The 13,325-nt window shown below is 48.1% G+C and overlaps 4 protein-coding genes across 5 annotated transcripts; 2 read left to right on the forward strand and 2 right to left on the reverse strand.

Moving 5' to 3' along the window:
* The first annotated feature begins 70 nt into the window (after nucleotides 1-70).
* Nucleotides 71-2,986, forward strand: cyc1 (cytochrome c-1). Its single transcript, XM_085923829.1, has 7 exons — nucleotides 71-249; nucleotides 844-1,031; nucleotides 1,210-1,336; nucleotides 1,666-1,823; nucleotides 2,027-2,187; nucleotides 2,530-2,630; nucleotides 2,707-2,986. The coding sequence occupies exons 1-7, from the start codon at nucleotides 169-171 to the stop codon at nucleotides 2,809-2,811; spliced, it is 921 nt and encodes a 306-aa protein (XP_085779955.1). The 5' UTR covers nucleotides 71-168; the 3' UTR covers nucleotides 2,812-2,986.
* On the reverse strand, nucleotides 2,841-7,083 carry pigu (phosphatidylinositol glycan anchor biosynthesis, class U). Its single transcript, XM_085923828.1, has 12 exons — nucleotides 6,684-7,083; nucleotides 6,148-6,212; nucleotides 6,002-6,061; nucleotides 5,813-5,875; nucleotides 5,606-5,715; nucleotides 5,355-5,455; nucleotides 5,193-5,290; nucleotides 4,936-5,090; nucleotides 4,641-4,784; nucleotides 4,446-4,570; nucleotides 4,229-4,371; nucleotides 2,841-3,900 (listed from the first exon to the last, which is right to left on the reverse strand). The coding sequence occupies exons 1-12, from the start codon at nucleotides 7,021-7,023 to the stop codon at nucleotides 3,787-3,789; spliced, it is 1,518 nt and encodes a 505-aa protein (XP_085779954.1). The 5' UTR covers nucleotides 7,024-7,083; the 3' UTR covers nucleotides 2,841-3,786.
* On the forward strand, nucleotides 6,674-10,519 carry psmf1 (proteasome inhibitor subunit 1). The gene is made up of 7 exons (XM_085923830.1): nucleotides 6,674-7,523; nucleotides 7,644-7,796; nucleotides 8,391-8,473; nucleotides 8,681-8,863; nucleotides 9,589-9,645; nucleotides 9,793-9,954; nucleotides 10,039-10,519. The coding sequence occupies exons 1-7, from the start codon at nucleotides 7,395-7,397 to the stop codon at nucleotides 10,088-10,090; spliced, it is 819 nt and encodes a 272-aa protein (XP_085779956.1). The 5' UTR covers nucleotides 6,674-7,394; the 3' UTR covers nucleotides 10,091-10,519.
* tmem74b (transmembrane protein 74B) lies at nucleotides 10,402-12,730 on the reverse strand. Of its 2 annotated transcripts, none has more exons than XM_085923832.1 (2): nucleotides 12,676-12,730; nucleotides 10,402-12,302 (listed from the first exon to the last, which is right to left on the reverse strand). In XM_085923832.1, the coding sequence occupies exon 2, from the start codon at nucleotides 11,789-11,791 to the stop codon at nucleotides 11,183-11,185; it is 609 nt and encodes a 202-aa protein (XP_085779958.1). In that variant the 5' UTR covers nucleotides 11,792-12,302; nucleotides 12,676-12,730; the 3' UTR covers nucleotides 10,402-11,182. The 2 variants fall into 2 exon arrangements, with proteins under 2 accessions (XP_085779958.1, XP_085779957.1); XM_085923831.1 differs by lacking the exon at nucleotides 12,676-12,730 and having other exon boundaries at nucleotides 10,402-11,677; nucleotides 12,162-12,618.
* Between the last annotated feature and the right edge of the window lie 595 nt (nucleotides 12,731-13,325).

The following is a 13,325-nucleotide window of genomic DNA, read 5'->3' on the forward strand; positions in this document are numbered from 1 at the left end:
CATTTCTGGTTAGAGAACGACTGGGATTTTCAGAATAAAACAATCATTCTGTGCTTCAACTCCAGTTGCTTTAGCATTGGGATGTTAATACCGGAAACGCCGCACGGAAACAAGTCCAAATTTGTCGGTGCCAACTGAGAGCGAGCAAGCAAGCAAGCAAGCGTAAAGATGGCGGCGTTACGAGTCGCGTCGTTTTCGGGCAACGGGAGAGCCTTCCTGCGTACCTCGAAAAGCATCACCATGCCAAAGGTAGTCGAACCGGAGCGTGTAAACTAGCCCATGCTGTGCTTTCACTATAAAGTGTCGGTAACTGTCGTCGCACGGGGACGGGCACCCTGGTTACGAGTACGAGCTAATGCTAACGCGGACAGCACTCAGGTGGTGGAGACAAGGTCACTCGCGTCATGTTGTATTATTTCAAATCAAGAACTTATAGTTACTTAAGAATGAAGTGACAGAGTTGTAAAGCCCTATCGGGTGCAGGCAGTAGTCATGGTGTCTAGCATAAAGCCGACGAGGCTTTAGATTGTTTCACCACATTCAAACATTTAACCGCTGTTGAGGTGCGGTAGGAATTCCGACGTTCGTGCAACGGTCCCCTCGCCATACATTTGACCACCCGTTCGAGGTGCTGAGCCAATCAATTGTGTGACGCTCAACCGGTTAGCATTTGAAAGAAGAAATCAACTTCCGGCTCAAGGACCGACCGGATTTCCGGTTTTTCCGCCGCAGCGGTTATCCAGTTCTTATCTAGCTCAGCCACCAACTATCATGTGACGTTACCCTTTAGCAAGTTGTCAACAATGAGTGTGCTTTTGATGTATGAGATTGCTTTGCCTGCAGGCCAATATGTCCTTGGCCAGCCTGTCTCGCGGCAAGAAGGTGGCGCTGACCACTCTGGGTGTGGTAGGTGCAGGCACCACCCTGGCCCTGGCCTTGCACCAGTCCGTCAAAGCCTCCGACCTTGAGCTCCACCCGCCCAGCTACCCCTGGAGCCACGCTGGGCCGCTGTCATCCCTGGACCACGGCAGGTTAGGGCCACGCTTGACACCATGCATGCATGCGAGCGTCCTCCTCTCAATTTCCAAAGGCATTTATTCTAACCCCAATTCTCGGACAGTAATAATACTCCAACCTTCATGTTCAACTGGTTATTTCACAATTCTTTTAAAATCACTTAGTCCAAAATTTGTGTGTGTGTGCGCGCAGTATTCGCCGGGGCTACCAGGTCTACAAGCAGGTGTGCTCGGCCTGCCACAGCATGGAGTACCTTGCCTTCCGGAACCTGGTGGGAGTTTCGCACACCGAGGATGAAGTCAAGGCCATCGCTGAGGAGGTGAGCACCATAATAATCATGCTGCCAAAATTCAAGATGCCACTATCACAGGAATGAACTGTTCTCTGGCATTTGGACTCTGTTTTTCTCGAGCAAACTCTTTTTCCGCTACAATTGAATGTCGTGCCGTCCGTGTTTCAGAACAGTCATTTTTTTGCAGATGCATGTCGCACGCGGCTAGCTTATCTTAGCATTGAACGCTACCTGCGACGATAAACACGGAAGGATAACCGAGCATGCAAATGCCATGAAAGCGCCGTGCATCTTGCATGTACACGTGCCTAAATCCACATCACATCAACCGCAGCTACATTGTTCCACGTGTTCAGGTGGAGGTGGTAGACGGTCCCGATGAGACTGGCGAGATGTTCACCCGGCCCGGCAAGTTGTCCGACTACTTCCCCAAACCCTACGCCAACCCAGAGGCGGCCCGCGTGGCTAACAACGGCGCCCTACCGCCAGACCTCAGCTACATTGTCAATGCCAGGTAGCAAAAATGCCGCCCACTCATCGTGCATTCTGGCACTAATATCGGGGTCCGTCTCGGGGGTGGCGGCTGTTTCTGGCTTTGTGCGAGATGAACCATTTTGGGTGGCCGCCTTATATATGTTCATTCATTCGTATGAGCCTAACAAAGCTCGTGGAGGGTGTCTGTCAAAATTCCGCCCTTTTCTTTCCAAATCCTCCCAGGCACGGCGGCGAGGACTACGTGTTCAGTTTGCTGACGGGCTACTGCGAGCCCCCTGCCGGCGTGGCGGTCAGGGAGGGTCTCTATTACAACCCCTACTTCCCCGGACAGGCAATCGGCATGGCGCCGCCCATCTACAATGAGATTCTGGAATACGACGACGGTAATATACGCCACGTTACAGATGTACGCGAGAAACAACAAATAGACAACATTAGGGGTGCAACGTATTAACACAAAATGATGAGTGTAGAAAATATAAATGTGACAAACGCATATAGCGTGTGTGTGTGTGTGTGTGGTATGCAAGTAGCAGATGTTATCTGCCCTCTACTTCTTTGTACTCCCAATTTGTCTTTGCGTAAAGTCAGAATAGCTACTGTAGACAAGCTCGAGTGTCGCGTGCACGGGTTGTTGATGCAACGCTAATTGCCAGACAGCGGCATATATTTACAACGTGAGGCAAACGTAGACGTGGAATAGCACAAAGATGCTCTTTTCACAGGGACCCCTGCCACCATGAGCCAGGTGGCTAAGGACGTGTGCACCTTCCTGAGGTGGGCGGCGGAGCCAGAGCACGACCAGCGCAAGCGCATGGGACTCAAGGTCTCACACGCACTCTCACACACACACACTCTCACACACACGAACGAGACAAATCGGCAACGTTTTTTTGTTGCAGCTGTTGATGGGCTCGGCCATCCTGGTGCCACTCCTCTACTACATGAAGCGACACAGGTGGGCCGTACTCAAGAGCAGGAAGATCGCCTACAGGCCGCCCAAATAACAAGCGCACCACACAAACACATAAGCATCTTTCCATCGTGTTTATTACACAAAGCAAGGTAACAAACTCACTGCTGCGTGTCAACATTCAATGTTTTTTTTGTTTGGTAAACACTTGACAACCATTGAGAGAATCCTGCCTCTGTTTTACTGTACAAAATAAATTATATTCAGAAGCAATCTCTGTTCAATCCATCAGTAATTATCATAGAAATCAAATGGCAGCTTCCACCCAAGACGTTATCCCCTTAAACAAAACACGTTAGTTAGAAAAGTGATGTAAAAAGAAAAAAAGTTAATTCGCAACTTGCGACCAAAAGGCTGCATGCACTTTTTGCACACGCAAGTCCGTCCAATCCGCCTTGAGAAATTTTCCCCCTCACTTATCCATTTCATCCACCACTTATGGATTTGCTGTCGCGAGAAATATATTCTACTTTGGCCCCGGGAATATTGAGTCATTTTGTTGCATTAAGCTCAAAACAAACAAATTCGCTACATCTGAATGTCACCTCGGTCCAGTTCTAAAGCTCAACATCCCTCATTTACCAACTAACTATTTCAGCTTTGGCTTGAGCTCAAAAACTGAATGGTTAGGTTGAGATTGCTTTCAAAACCAATCTTTTGACTGGCAGACATTTGTGATGCCAAAGTGTGACTATGACTTCAGATGGGTGTACCTGGTTCCTAGCTCAAAACCTGGAGAATGACTTTCACTCTTTAGACTTAAAACAAAAATAACTTTGCAACCATAGTATATGCAATGCATGATCATTACAAAAAATAAATAAATTACCCCCCAGTGTGCCCTTAAAATTCTTCCCGGAGTTCTCACACAAATCAGCAATTAATTTCCTTATTTGTCCTCAATAAGTAAAAAAAGGTTACGACCCCCCCCCCCCCCCCCAATATTTCTAAGAGCCTCGCAAGAAGATCAGCTGGTCGTTCTTTCTCCATGCTTTAAAGTTTGAAGGGATCACTTGAGCACCAGAACGGCCTCCGACCCATCTTGCTTCTTTGGGTAGAGTCCGTGGACCAGGTGGTGCTCTCGCCTCAAGAAGGCATAGAAATAGTCCGACACCAGCAACATCTGAAAGAGCCACACAAAGGTTTTTGAACCTTCACCACAGCTGTTTGAAGTCAAGTACACAAGAATTGTTTCCAGTTGCTCTGCCCAAAATCATTAGCCTGAGGCAGAGGTGCTAAGCCAACTGTGCATATTTCCACGGGAGGGAAGAACAAGGAACTGCCTACATCAATTTGTCTCCAAGTCTTTGTTTGAGGTATTCTCCATTCAAACACACAACACTCAAAAGAGAAAAATAAATGCCATACAGCGGGAGAAGAAACAAGTTGGAGTCTGGGACAAAACGATCGAGTTGGCGAGAGAGATTTTGAAAAAGTGACAAAAGTTTGACCTGAGCGACGTTGAAGACCAGCATGGTGGAGAAGTAGAAATTAGCGTTGGCGCTGCCCGTATAAATCCACAAGTGCCACAAGACCGGAAAGAGCGCCGAACACGTCAGCAGCACACAGGAAACCAGGGACACGTTGTGAAGAACTACAAAGGGCAAAGAAATCATGGCAACTTGTGATAGCCAGACACCGATGGGAGCACCACCACACCTGACTCACATCTGGCGAGGTGACTCCAGACGGGCAGGAAGGCCATGTAGAGAGCCACGTCGCCCACTGTCGGGTACGACTTGAAGATAGAGATGATGGCCAGCTGCATGAAGATCAGGAACACCGGATGCTCCCTGAAAAACGTACAAACGTCACTCGGCAGCCCGGTTTGTGCTCTCTCCTCTGCCTTGGAGGAGGACTCACTTGAGCTTGATGGCCAGGGGAGCGGTGTAGATGAAGACATTGATCTGGAAGACACAGAGGAAGAAGAGGCGAAAGTGCTCGAACATCTCTGCGAAGAAGTACCAGAAGAGGCCAATGTTGGGCGTCAGGTCTGGAACGGTGAGGCTGAAAACAAACGCGGCGGGGCGTCACTGTACTTTCATCACCTGTTCCGTGGCCTATATGCTTGTTTTTACACCACACTTGGTAAGTTGTGTCATCTGAATCTCAAGCTGCTGAAGTATTTGTACTTTCAGATACTTGACTAAATACTCACATGAAGCCATAAACGGAGGGCATAAAGTCCCACGAGCCCAGCAGGAAGAAGGAGAGGCCCACCATCACTAGGAGGCTGCCCAGGTACATGAAGGCGTACTGGGCCACAAACCACCAGAAACTCAGACGACACGCGTTGACGGCGATAAACTGGTGCTGCACACACAAAGCCAGCCGGGAGTTTTGCACTCAACCAATTGATCTAGTGGCAGAATAAGCTGCTCACGACGACTCGAGATGGACTGTCGGCCAGCTTACCTGCATGAGGTACAGCAGAGCAGCAGCACACAGCGTGAACGGGTAGAAGCTCTGGTACGTGGCCAAGGCCAAGAAGACGGCGCTCAGCAACGTATTCCCTGCCCACAAAAGGAAAGGGCTGAGACCCAACCCCCTTCAACGCCACTCACTCGGCCGCCTCACCTTTCACTGTGGCCAGGATGAAGAGCGACACCACGGCGTTGTTCAGGCCACATGTGGACTTGGCCACGCAGGACAGTACGCTCAAGGGGTTCAGAAGGTAACTGCGGAAGCAGAGCACACGGGACATTCCGTGGATCAAAAAGATGACTCAAAATGTTTGCTCCGTTAGCGCTGATATGAATTACATTTGACTCTTGTCCTAAATTTGGCTGTGTAAGCGCGTTTTGCTTTTTCATTGGCTTGGTACTCACAACATGGCCACCTTGAGGGGGATGTAGTGCATCTCTTTGGGGCTTCGAACCAGCTCGTGGCAATCGGCGGGGTAGCGTTCAGCTTGCAGAGCGAATTTTTGCCTCCTGAACTGGAAACACCGTTGGCGTGTGTCGGCGGTTATCGATGGGCCGGCCAGGTCGATTTTTCATGATGACCGGCCACGTATGTTTGTTGAATTTCCTCACCACTTGTTTGTTGTAGTCCTTCACTGCGTGGTAGAAGGATACGGCCACGATGATGTCGGCTAGCTGGAGAGACACAGAGAAGCTCTTTCTTTTAACCTTTGCACCTTAGTCTACTTTAAAGGTGCTCATGGTCATATATTCTACACCTCACCATGTCTAACGGCGTTATAATGAGCGCACGTTACTTACGATGAAGGTAACTTCCGCATAGTCCACAAGAAAGTGGAAGAAGTAGATGATGAGAGGGGTCTATGTAAGACAGAAAAAGGCGTTTATCCATCAACGATGTCGTGACAACCAGTTCAGGAGAACAGATATCCACGTGCGTATCTCACCTCATGAAAGACATCTCCCTCATATGGTGACACTCCCAAGTCCAGTAGCGCCAAACCTTCCACCACTACAAGCCAACAAAAAGAGGATTATTATTATTATGTTTGTGTGATAACACTTTTTGGCAACCGTGTTTGGTCTGTAAAAAAAGTGACAATTCGGACAACATAGTGTTAAACTCTAACCGGCAGGTCTCTAAATGATTCATCTGATCAAATCAGTCGTTTAGAAATGTAATCATTGACGTTGCGCCTCTAAACACAAGAACTAGAAATAGGTGCTTTGGACAGCTGGACACTTGTGACGTCACCGATACGGATCAACGTTATGAAAGTCTTCCGGGTGTATGCGCTAAGAAAAGGCATATTCAAAACGCCAAAGTATTGATGCTCGTTTTTATCATTAACTCGCTTTTGGGACAAACGGGACGCCAAATCAATCGTGACTTTGAAGGCATACTGGCTTTCATTGCAGAACGAACACAGGAGGGAGGCTTCAGCAGTTAACTCAAGCCCCGAAAACCGTCCGCTACGCCCACCTCTTTTCCAGGCGGTTAACGGGGATGCAACCTCCACCCTCTCGGCGATCCAATGCGCCAAGGTGGACCTAAAAAGAGCTGCACGAATGGTGACAGCCACGATCAACAAGAGAGTTAAAGGAGCCGCCATCTTGACGTTAAGGCTTGGGCGCGGGGCACTCTGGGAAATGAAGATATTCACGACAGTCACAGCTTTTGTTTCATTGTACAGTGCGGAACTAAGGCGAAAGCTAACGTTTTCAGGGGGACATTTAAGTCGAGGCTCAAAATACAACTGACGGACGCTCGGTCGAAATATTACAATACTATCATCAAAACGCAATCCATTCGTCGTAAGCATTTCATATTAATCGTAGTACGTTACGCATACTTTATGACAAATCGTGTCAGTTAGTATAATAACGTGGGTGACTGGAGATAATTGATTCAATTTATATGGATGACAAATTTCAAAATGAATGCTGGAACCGTTCGTTTATTTTATTTTTAACCCTCACACCCACAGAAGAGATCAAACGTGTTATATAACACAATATTCTATTCGACCAATTGGTTTCAATAGTCGATTGTTCGTGACGAGGCAGTGCGGTGTCGCCCCTCTTGACGCTTTACGCTGAAAAGGCCGAGCGGGAAGCCCGCCCATCTTCCCATTGTCAACGTCACATCATTTCCTTTTCGTTTTGCTTGTCAACATTTGTTTGCGTTAGTCCCATGGCGGGTTTGGAGCTGTTATACTCCTGCTGTAGCGACGCCATCTCGTGTCCGCAGGACGCCGTCGTGTGTTTCGTCCACTGGGAGGTGGTTAAAAGCGGATACAAGTGCCTCGGCCCCGGGGACGAGGTATTTAGCGTGTCGTTTTACCACGTTTTCTTTCTTATGAAGTCCTTATTGCTCTTTTCTGCAGGATAGTGAAGTTTTGTAAGCAACCTTTCTCTTTGTCTTTGTTTTGGGGTCGGTCAGGCTCTGAGCAGCGACAAAAAGTCTGAACTGCTGCCGTCGGGCTGGAGCAGTAACAAGGAGATCTACACCCTGAGGTACACCTCAGAGCAGGGAAACGCTCAGCTGCTGCTCAAAGCGCTGCTGGTCGACTCGGCGCTCGTCTTCAACCTCATGGTGGGTCGCTCATTGGCCTTGTGCGGAGACATTTCCAATTGGGCAAGTCATACAAAAATGAAAGGACAATAAAGCAGCACAATCAATGTTCTTTGATCAAATTCTTTGAGCAATGTAAATTGAATTGACTCAATGACTCCTAATTGGAAGGTGTTTTTCTTTTTTTCTATGTTTTGCACTGGAGGTGTAGCGATTGATTGATAAAGCAAACGAACTAGACCCATTTATGATCAAATGACTACTTTGATCATCGTTTAGAGCTCTTGTTTAACATGAAACTGTCCAAATCCTCCGGATGAAGAATGAACATTTTTTTTTGCCAATTTTCAACGAATGTGACCAACGGACCGACCAACCCAAATTGTCGTTCATTTCGTTTAGTGTCTATGGAAATGAAGGTCCTGTTTTTCAACAAGAGATTTGAAATGATTTTTTTAATTTCCATTGCGCCTCCTCACCAACGACATGTCAATCTTGATTTTGGGTTTTTTTGGTAAGAGGGGAGATTTTTAAATCAGGAACTTTCAAGTAGTTGTCGACAAACGCTCGGAGCTCCGACTGATGGTGGTCGTGTGTGTGTGTGTGTTTGTGAAGAACCGCAGCACACAGCAGAGGTCGGACGTGATCGTCAACCTCAACGAGCATGTGGAAGCCGCCCACTTGCGCGCATTCGACAGGTGAGTGAAAGCCACAGGCTTTGTTGCTCTAGCACCATCTGCAAATCATGTTTTGACACATCGAGGAGTTGCTCCCGAAGATGCAGAAGCGCATCGCTGATCGTCTGTCGGGAGGGAACACGAGAGGGGCCGTCCAGCTAGCGCTTTGTAAACATTCCAACCTTTTTCTCCGTCCGATGACCTTTTGCTGTGGTTTTTGGTGGTCAGAGTCTACAAGGACGTGGGTGGCCTGGCAGCGGCCGTTCGCTCTCAGCTGCTGCCGTCGCGAGACAAACGCACGCAAGCGGAGCGGACGCGCAGGCCGGACGGCCACGACGACGATGACTACAACCTCCGCGACTCCACCAGGGTCCCTGACAGGCACCCGCGACACGCTGCGCAGCCGCACTGGTATGAAGCGACCGGCTGGCCCAGTCAAGGAGTTTCATTTCGACAAAAACAGCGTTCGGGCACCAGCACTAGTGCCAAAGCAAGTGCTGACATGCGTCTGGGAGTTTGGTGCCTCTTGGCCATATAGAGCGCCTGTGCGGAGATAGATTTTGACAGAAGAAGCAGCCCAGGACACCGCTTTGAATTTTTGCTTAGTTGTACAATGATGTGACAATTTTCCAAATTTCCTGCACATTTCCACACAGACACCTTTGTGGGGATTGCCACGAGTTCCAGAAAAGTGCTTTAGTCCGCTTGTTTGGTCCCAACCGAAAGCAGACTTTATTTTTTTCGTTTAGTGCGCTTCCTATTCAGACTGTACATGTTGCAGTATATTTTGTAAACACACCCATGCTTGTGACCATCTGTGCTCCCTTTGACACAGAGCACATATCCCAAAATGAGGAAAACCCGCGAGCCCTACACGCTGCATTCCTGTTGCGCTTATTTGTTCTGTTGGTTCGGATTGACGTTGTTTGTATTCACACCTGAAGCGAACCGTATCAGAGGTCATTTGGAAGCGACCCGAGACCACTTTAAAAAGGGGCTTCAGGATTCATTTGCGTTTACCTGCACAAATGGTCCGGAGCAGCGTTACAATGGAACCCTGGTCTGTTTAAAGTGGACTAAACAATCAGGTCTGATGAATCTATTATTTGCAACACGGCGTGGCGTGTGTTTTTCAGGCCCGATCCCATGGTTCCGTCGTTCTCAGTGGGAGGCGCCGATTTGGATCCTTTGGGGTGAGTCACCCGCTTGCCGCGGAAGATTCATTTCTTCCCTCTTTTGGGTCCAAATTGGCCATTGTCTTTCCTGAAGTCGCCAAAGAAACTTGCTGAGTGCAACATCGACTGTTGTGGCAAGACGCGGGCTTTTCACTTTCTCTGCAGGTCGGCATCGGGTGGCGGCATGATGGCGGACCCTCTGCGAATGGGCTACCCTCGCTCGGGTTTTGACCCATCCGGTGGCATCCCGGACATCCTTCCCCCTGGCGCGGTGCCGCCCGGCGCCCGCTTTGACCCGTTCGGACCCCTGGGACGCCGCCAGCCCGGGTGAGATGTGCCTTCTCACTCACTCACTCACACATAGTGCCTGGCCAACGTGGTGTCTCACAAAGCTTGATCGTGTTCCCTCAGGCCCGATCCAGACCACCTTCCCCCGCCGGGCTACGACGACATGTTCATGTAGCCGCTTCCTGTTCTCTAGCCAATCAGAGTCCAGCAGCTACTGTCGCCAGCAAAATCAGGAAGCGCCGCAACTTGCCAAAAAACAACTTGTGAAACATGTCTTTGGTTCCACTCTCTCAAGAAACGTGGAAGGAATTAGGAAAGGCCCGGTCTTTTTGAGACCATTTTTGGCAGAAAAAAAATGGACTAAAATCACTTTTTGTTGCTTCCTTAACGCTTCGGAATTACAAGCGGAACTTTTCAGTGTTTGACAAAACGTTGACCCTTTTAGTGCTGTTTAGCTTTTTAACAGAAAACAATCATCAATAGGTGTTTGTTTTTTGTTTTTTTTTGCATAGGATCTTATTTTGAATGTCATTAACTGCAGCTCATGTTGTGACGTCGACATATTTTTGCAACAGCTGATCAGTAAATATGTAAGAGGCTCAAATGTCAAATATCTGTTTATTGTCCTGCTCCAAAAGGCAATTTTGGATTCATAGCTGCAAAAGTTTATATCTTCGTTCCCACAGGCTCGTCAAAAGCTGCAAAACGACATGACCGCAACGATCGGCAAAAACTATCAGTGAATATGCGTCTCCCTCTGGCGCTGGGGAGCGCTGGCCACTATCTATTGCAGCTTTTCGTAATGACATCCGCCTTGGAGGTCCGGCTTGCCCCTTTTGTCTCAAACCAGCTGGCTGTATGAACAAAAATCTTCCGGATCAGGTCTTTAGTGTTGAAAACAATCCAACGGGCAAACGGGCGCGGCAAATCAACCTCTTTTCTTTCTTGTCCTGTCGAAACGGCTCAAAATGGACAAAAATGCCCCGTTTTCCAATTTGACGTTTTTGCCCCAAATCTACAGTTTTTTTCCACATTTTGGTTGAAATTGACTTTTTCTTGTCCAAGGGCCACTTTTGCTTTTGGCCATATTCCACATTTCTTTACTTGAGCAGGAATGATGATAATGTCTGCACATTTCAGCAAATTGTCCCAAGACTTAAATTCCAATTTTTGCATCCCAAAGCGTCCAGCTTTCCTTCATATTTGCCTGCCGTAGGGACGGACAGCTATCCTTTGTTAGTACCCAATTGCTTTGCTGCTGGCGGCGTCACTCGAGTGGCAAAGCAGGTCCCTCCCGCTCGGTCCCGGACGACGGGTCCTCGCCAGCGGCGAGCTGCTTCATCCTCATGTTGACGGAGCCGTAGGTCCGCTTGGGCTGGACGAAGGGCTCCTGGCAGTGCGAGAGTGAGAGGCTGTGGCCCCGGCACACGAAAGCCAGGAGGAGCAGAGAGAGGAAGATCCCGCCCAGGGTGAGCAGCCCCAGACCGGCGATGATGCACTTGTCCAGGTGCGAGCCCAGCCGTGCATAGTACAGCTCCAGCTGCTCCATTTGCCGGGCCGGCACGGCGTCGCGGTCCACGCGGGCCTCCCTGGGGACGGCGTAGGCCACCAGGACCAGCGCCACGCCGCTGACCAGCAGCGCCACGGCGAGAGCCAGGCCCATATCGGACCAACGCCGAATATCGCCACCGTCGGTGATAGTCCAGTCGTCGCGGGAACCCCGGACTACGTCACGGTCAGCACCAGACGGAACTGACGAATCCTGAAGAGGGACGAAAATTGATTCACTTGCTTGTGGTCCCAATACTTTTGTACAGATCCCAGATTTTCTGGCCTCTTGAAGCAACTTTTGTTGCCAGCGGACTCTACAGAACATTACTTACTGTGAGCCTGTTTCTTACTCACCTTACCTTTGTCTTAACTTTTGGCTTTTTACTGTGACACTACTCTTGACTTTCTGTTTTTTTTAACTGCATTTTGACTGTGCTAATGGGAACCCATTCTGCTGTGACTTTACTCTGGACTTGGACTTTTGAGGGAGATTTTTTTGCTGTGTGTGTCTATGCACAAAACATGAGCTTACATCTGTCCTGACCTTTTGTCTCTATTTGTACTGTGACATTACTCTAGACTTATCCATACATGTGTTTTGACTCTGCCTCTTGTCCTAATCTTTCTGCATTAGCTATGATTCTATCTTTGAGTTTCTCTGCTGTGTGTGTGTGTCTGTGCACGAAACATAAAACCTTGCAGCTTCTCGAGGTGGCGGTGGTGGTGGTGGTGAAGCCTGTCGCCTCTTGGTGGCGTTCATGGTCGGGCTCGTAGGAAGCGTTGCGGAAGCCTCGGCCAATGTCGCGAGCCTTGTTAATGTTTGGTAGCTCGCGGAGCTCCACGAGGTCAAGCGATGAGTCCATGGAAAAGCGATTCTGTCATTATTTCAATTTATACTTAATGACTTGCTTTTACAAATGGACTTTCTATCTTGCCGCTCTTAAACATACTGTCTGTCTAAAATAACGTGACATTATGACGTCATATGGAAGAGGCCACGCAATCTCACGAAACGACCACCGACCGGGTCACCTTTTCATCCGCATGCGCACTATGCGAATGATTCGCGTGACCTTGCGGCGACGTTCACTTGACCACCTTCTCGCACGCGTAGCGCCCAATGAGCATCGAATTCAGACGCCGAATCGGATGACGACCGGAGTATGGATAAAGGAGGAAAAGCATGAGGAAGCAGTGTAGGACACTTACCTGGCGCCAGGCAGGCAGGAGCCAAAGATGGATAAACTACAAGCAAGAAAACGAGTTGGGGGGGGGACGAGCGCGGAGCAATGCGCGGAGCAATGCGCAGGCGCACAAGAAGCAAATGGAGCACTCACACTAACTCAAATGACGCTGAAACCTCGAAGAACTCACATGATTCCCGATTGCATCATCGAAACCCATCCATTCATTCATTTTCTGTACCGTTTTGTCTGTCGTGGCATGCATATATATATATATATATATATTATATATATATAATATATATATATATATAATATATATATATTATATATATATTATATATATATAATATATATATTAATATATATATATATATATATATATATAATATATATATATTATATATATATATATATTATATATATATAATATATATATTATTACTTAAATGAATTAATGCATATACTAGGTCATCAAATGAGTGTCAGTTGAGTCTGTCAACTACGATGCCCATAGTATTTTTAAGGTACCCATCACTACGTACCTAACGTGTTTATTGGAGAATCATGCCCCTTTATATCAGACATGGGCAAACATGGGAGCGGTACTGCGAGTCATCACCTTGGTCTATCGTAATGACCTTTATGACGGCAAAAGACGGACAGCACAGTGCA

Source organism: Syngnathus leptorhynchus, chromosome 11, assembly GCF_054491065.1.
Source record: "Syngnathus leptorhynchus isolate UIUO chromosome 11, UIUO_Slep, whole genome shotgun sequence".
NCBI lineage: Eukaryota > Metazoa > Chordata > Actinopteri > Syngnathiformes > Syngnathidae > Syngnathus > Syngnathus leptorhynchus.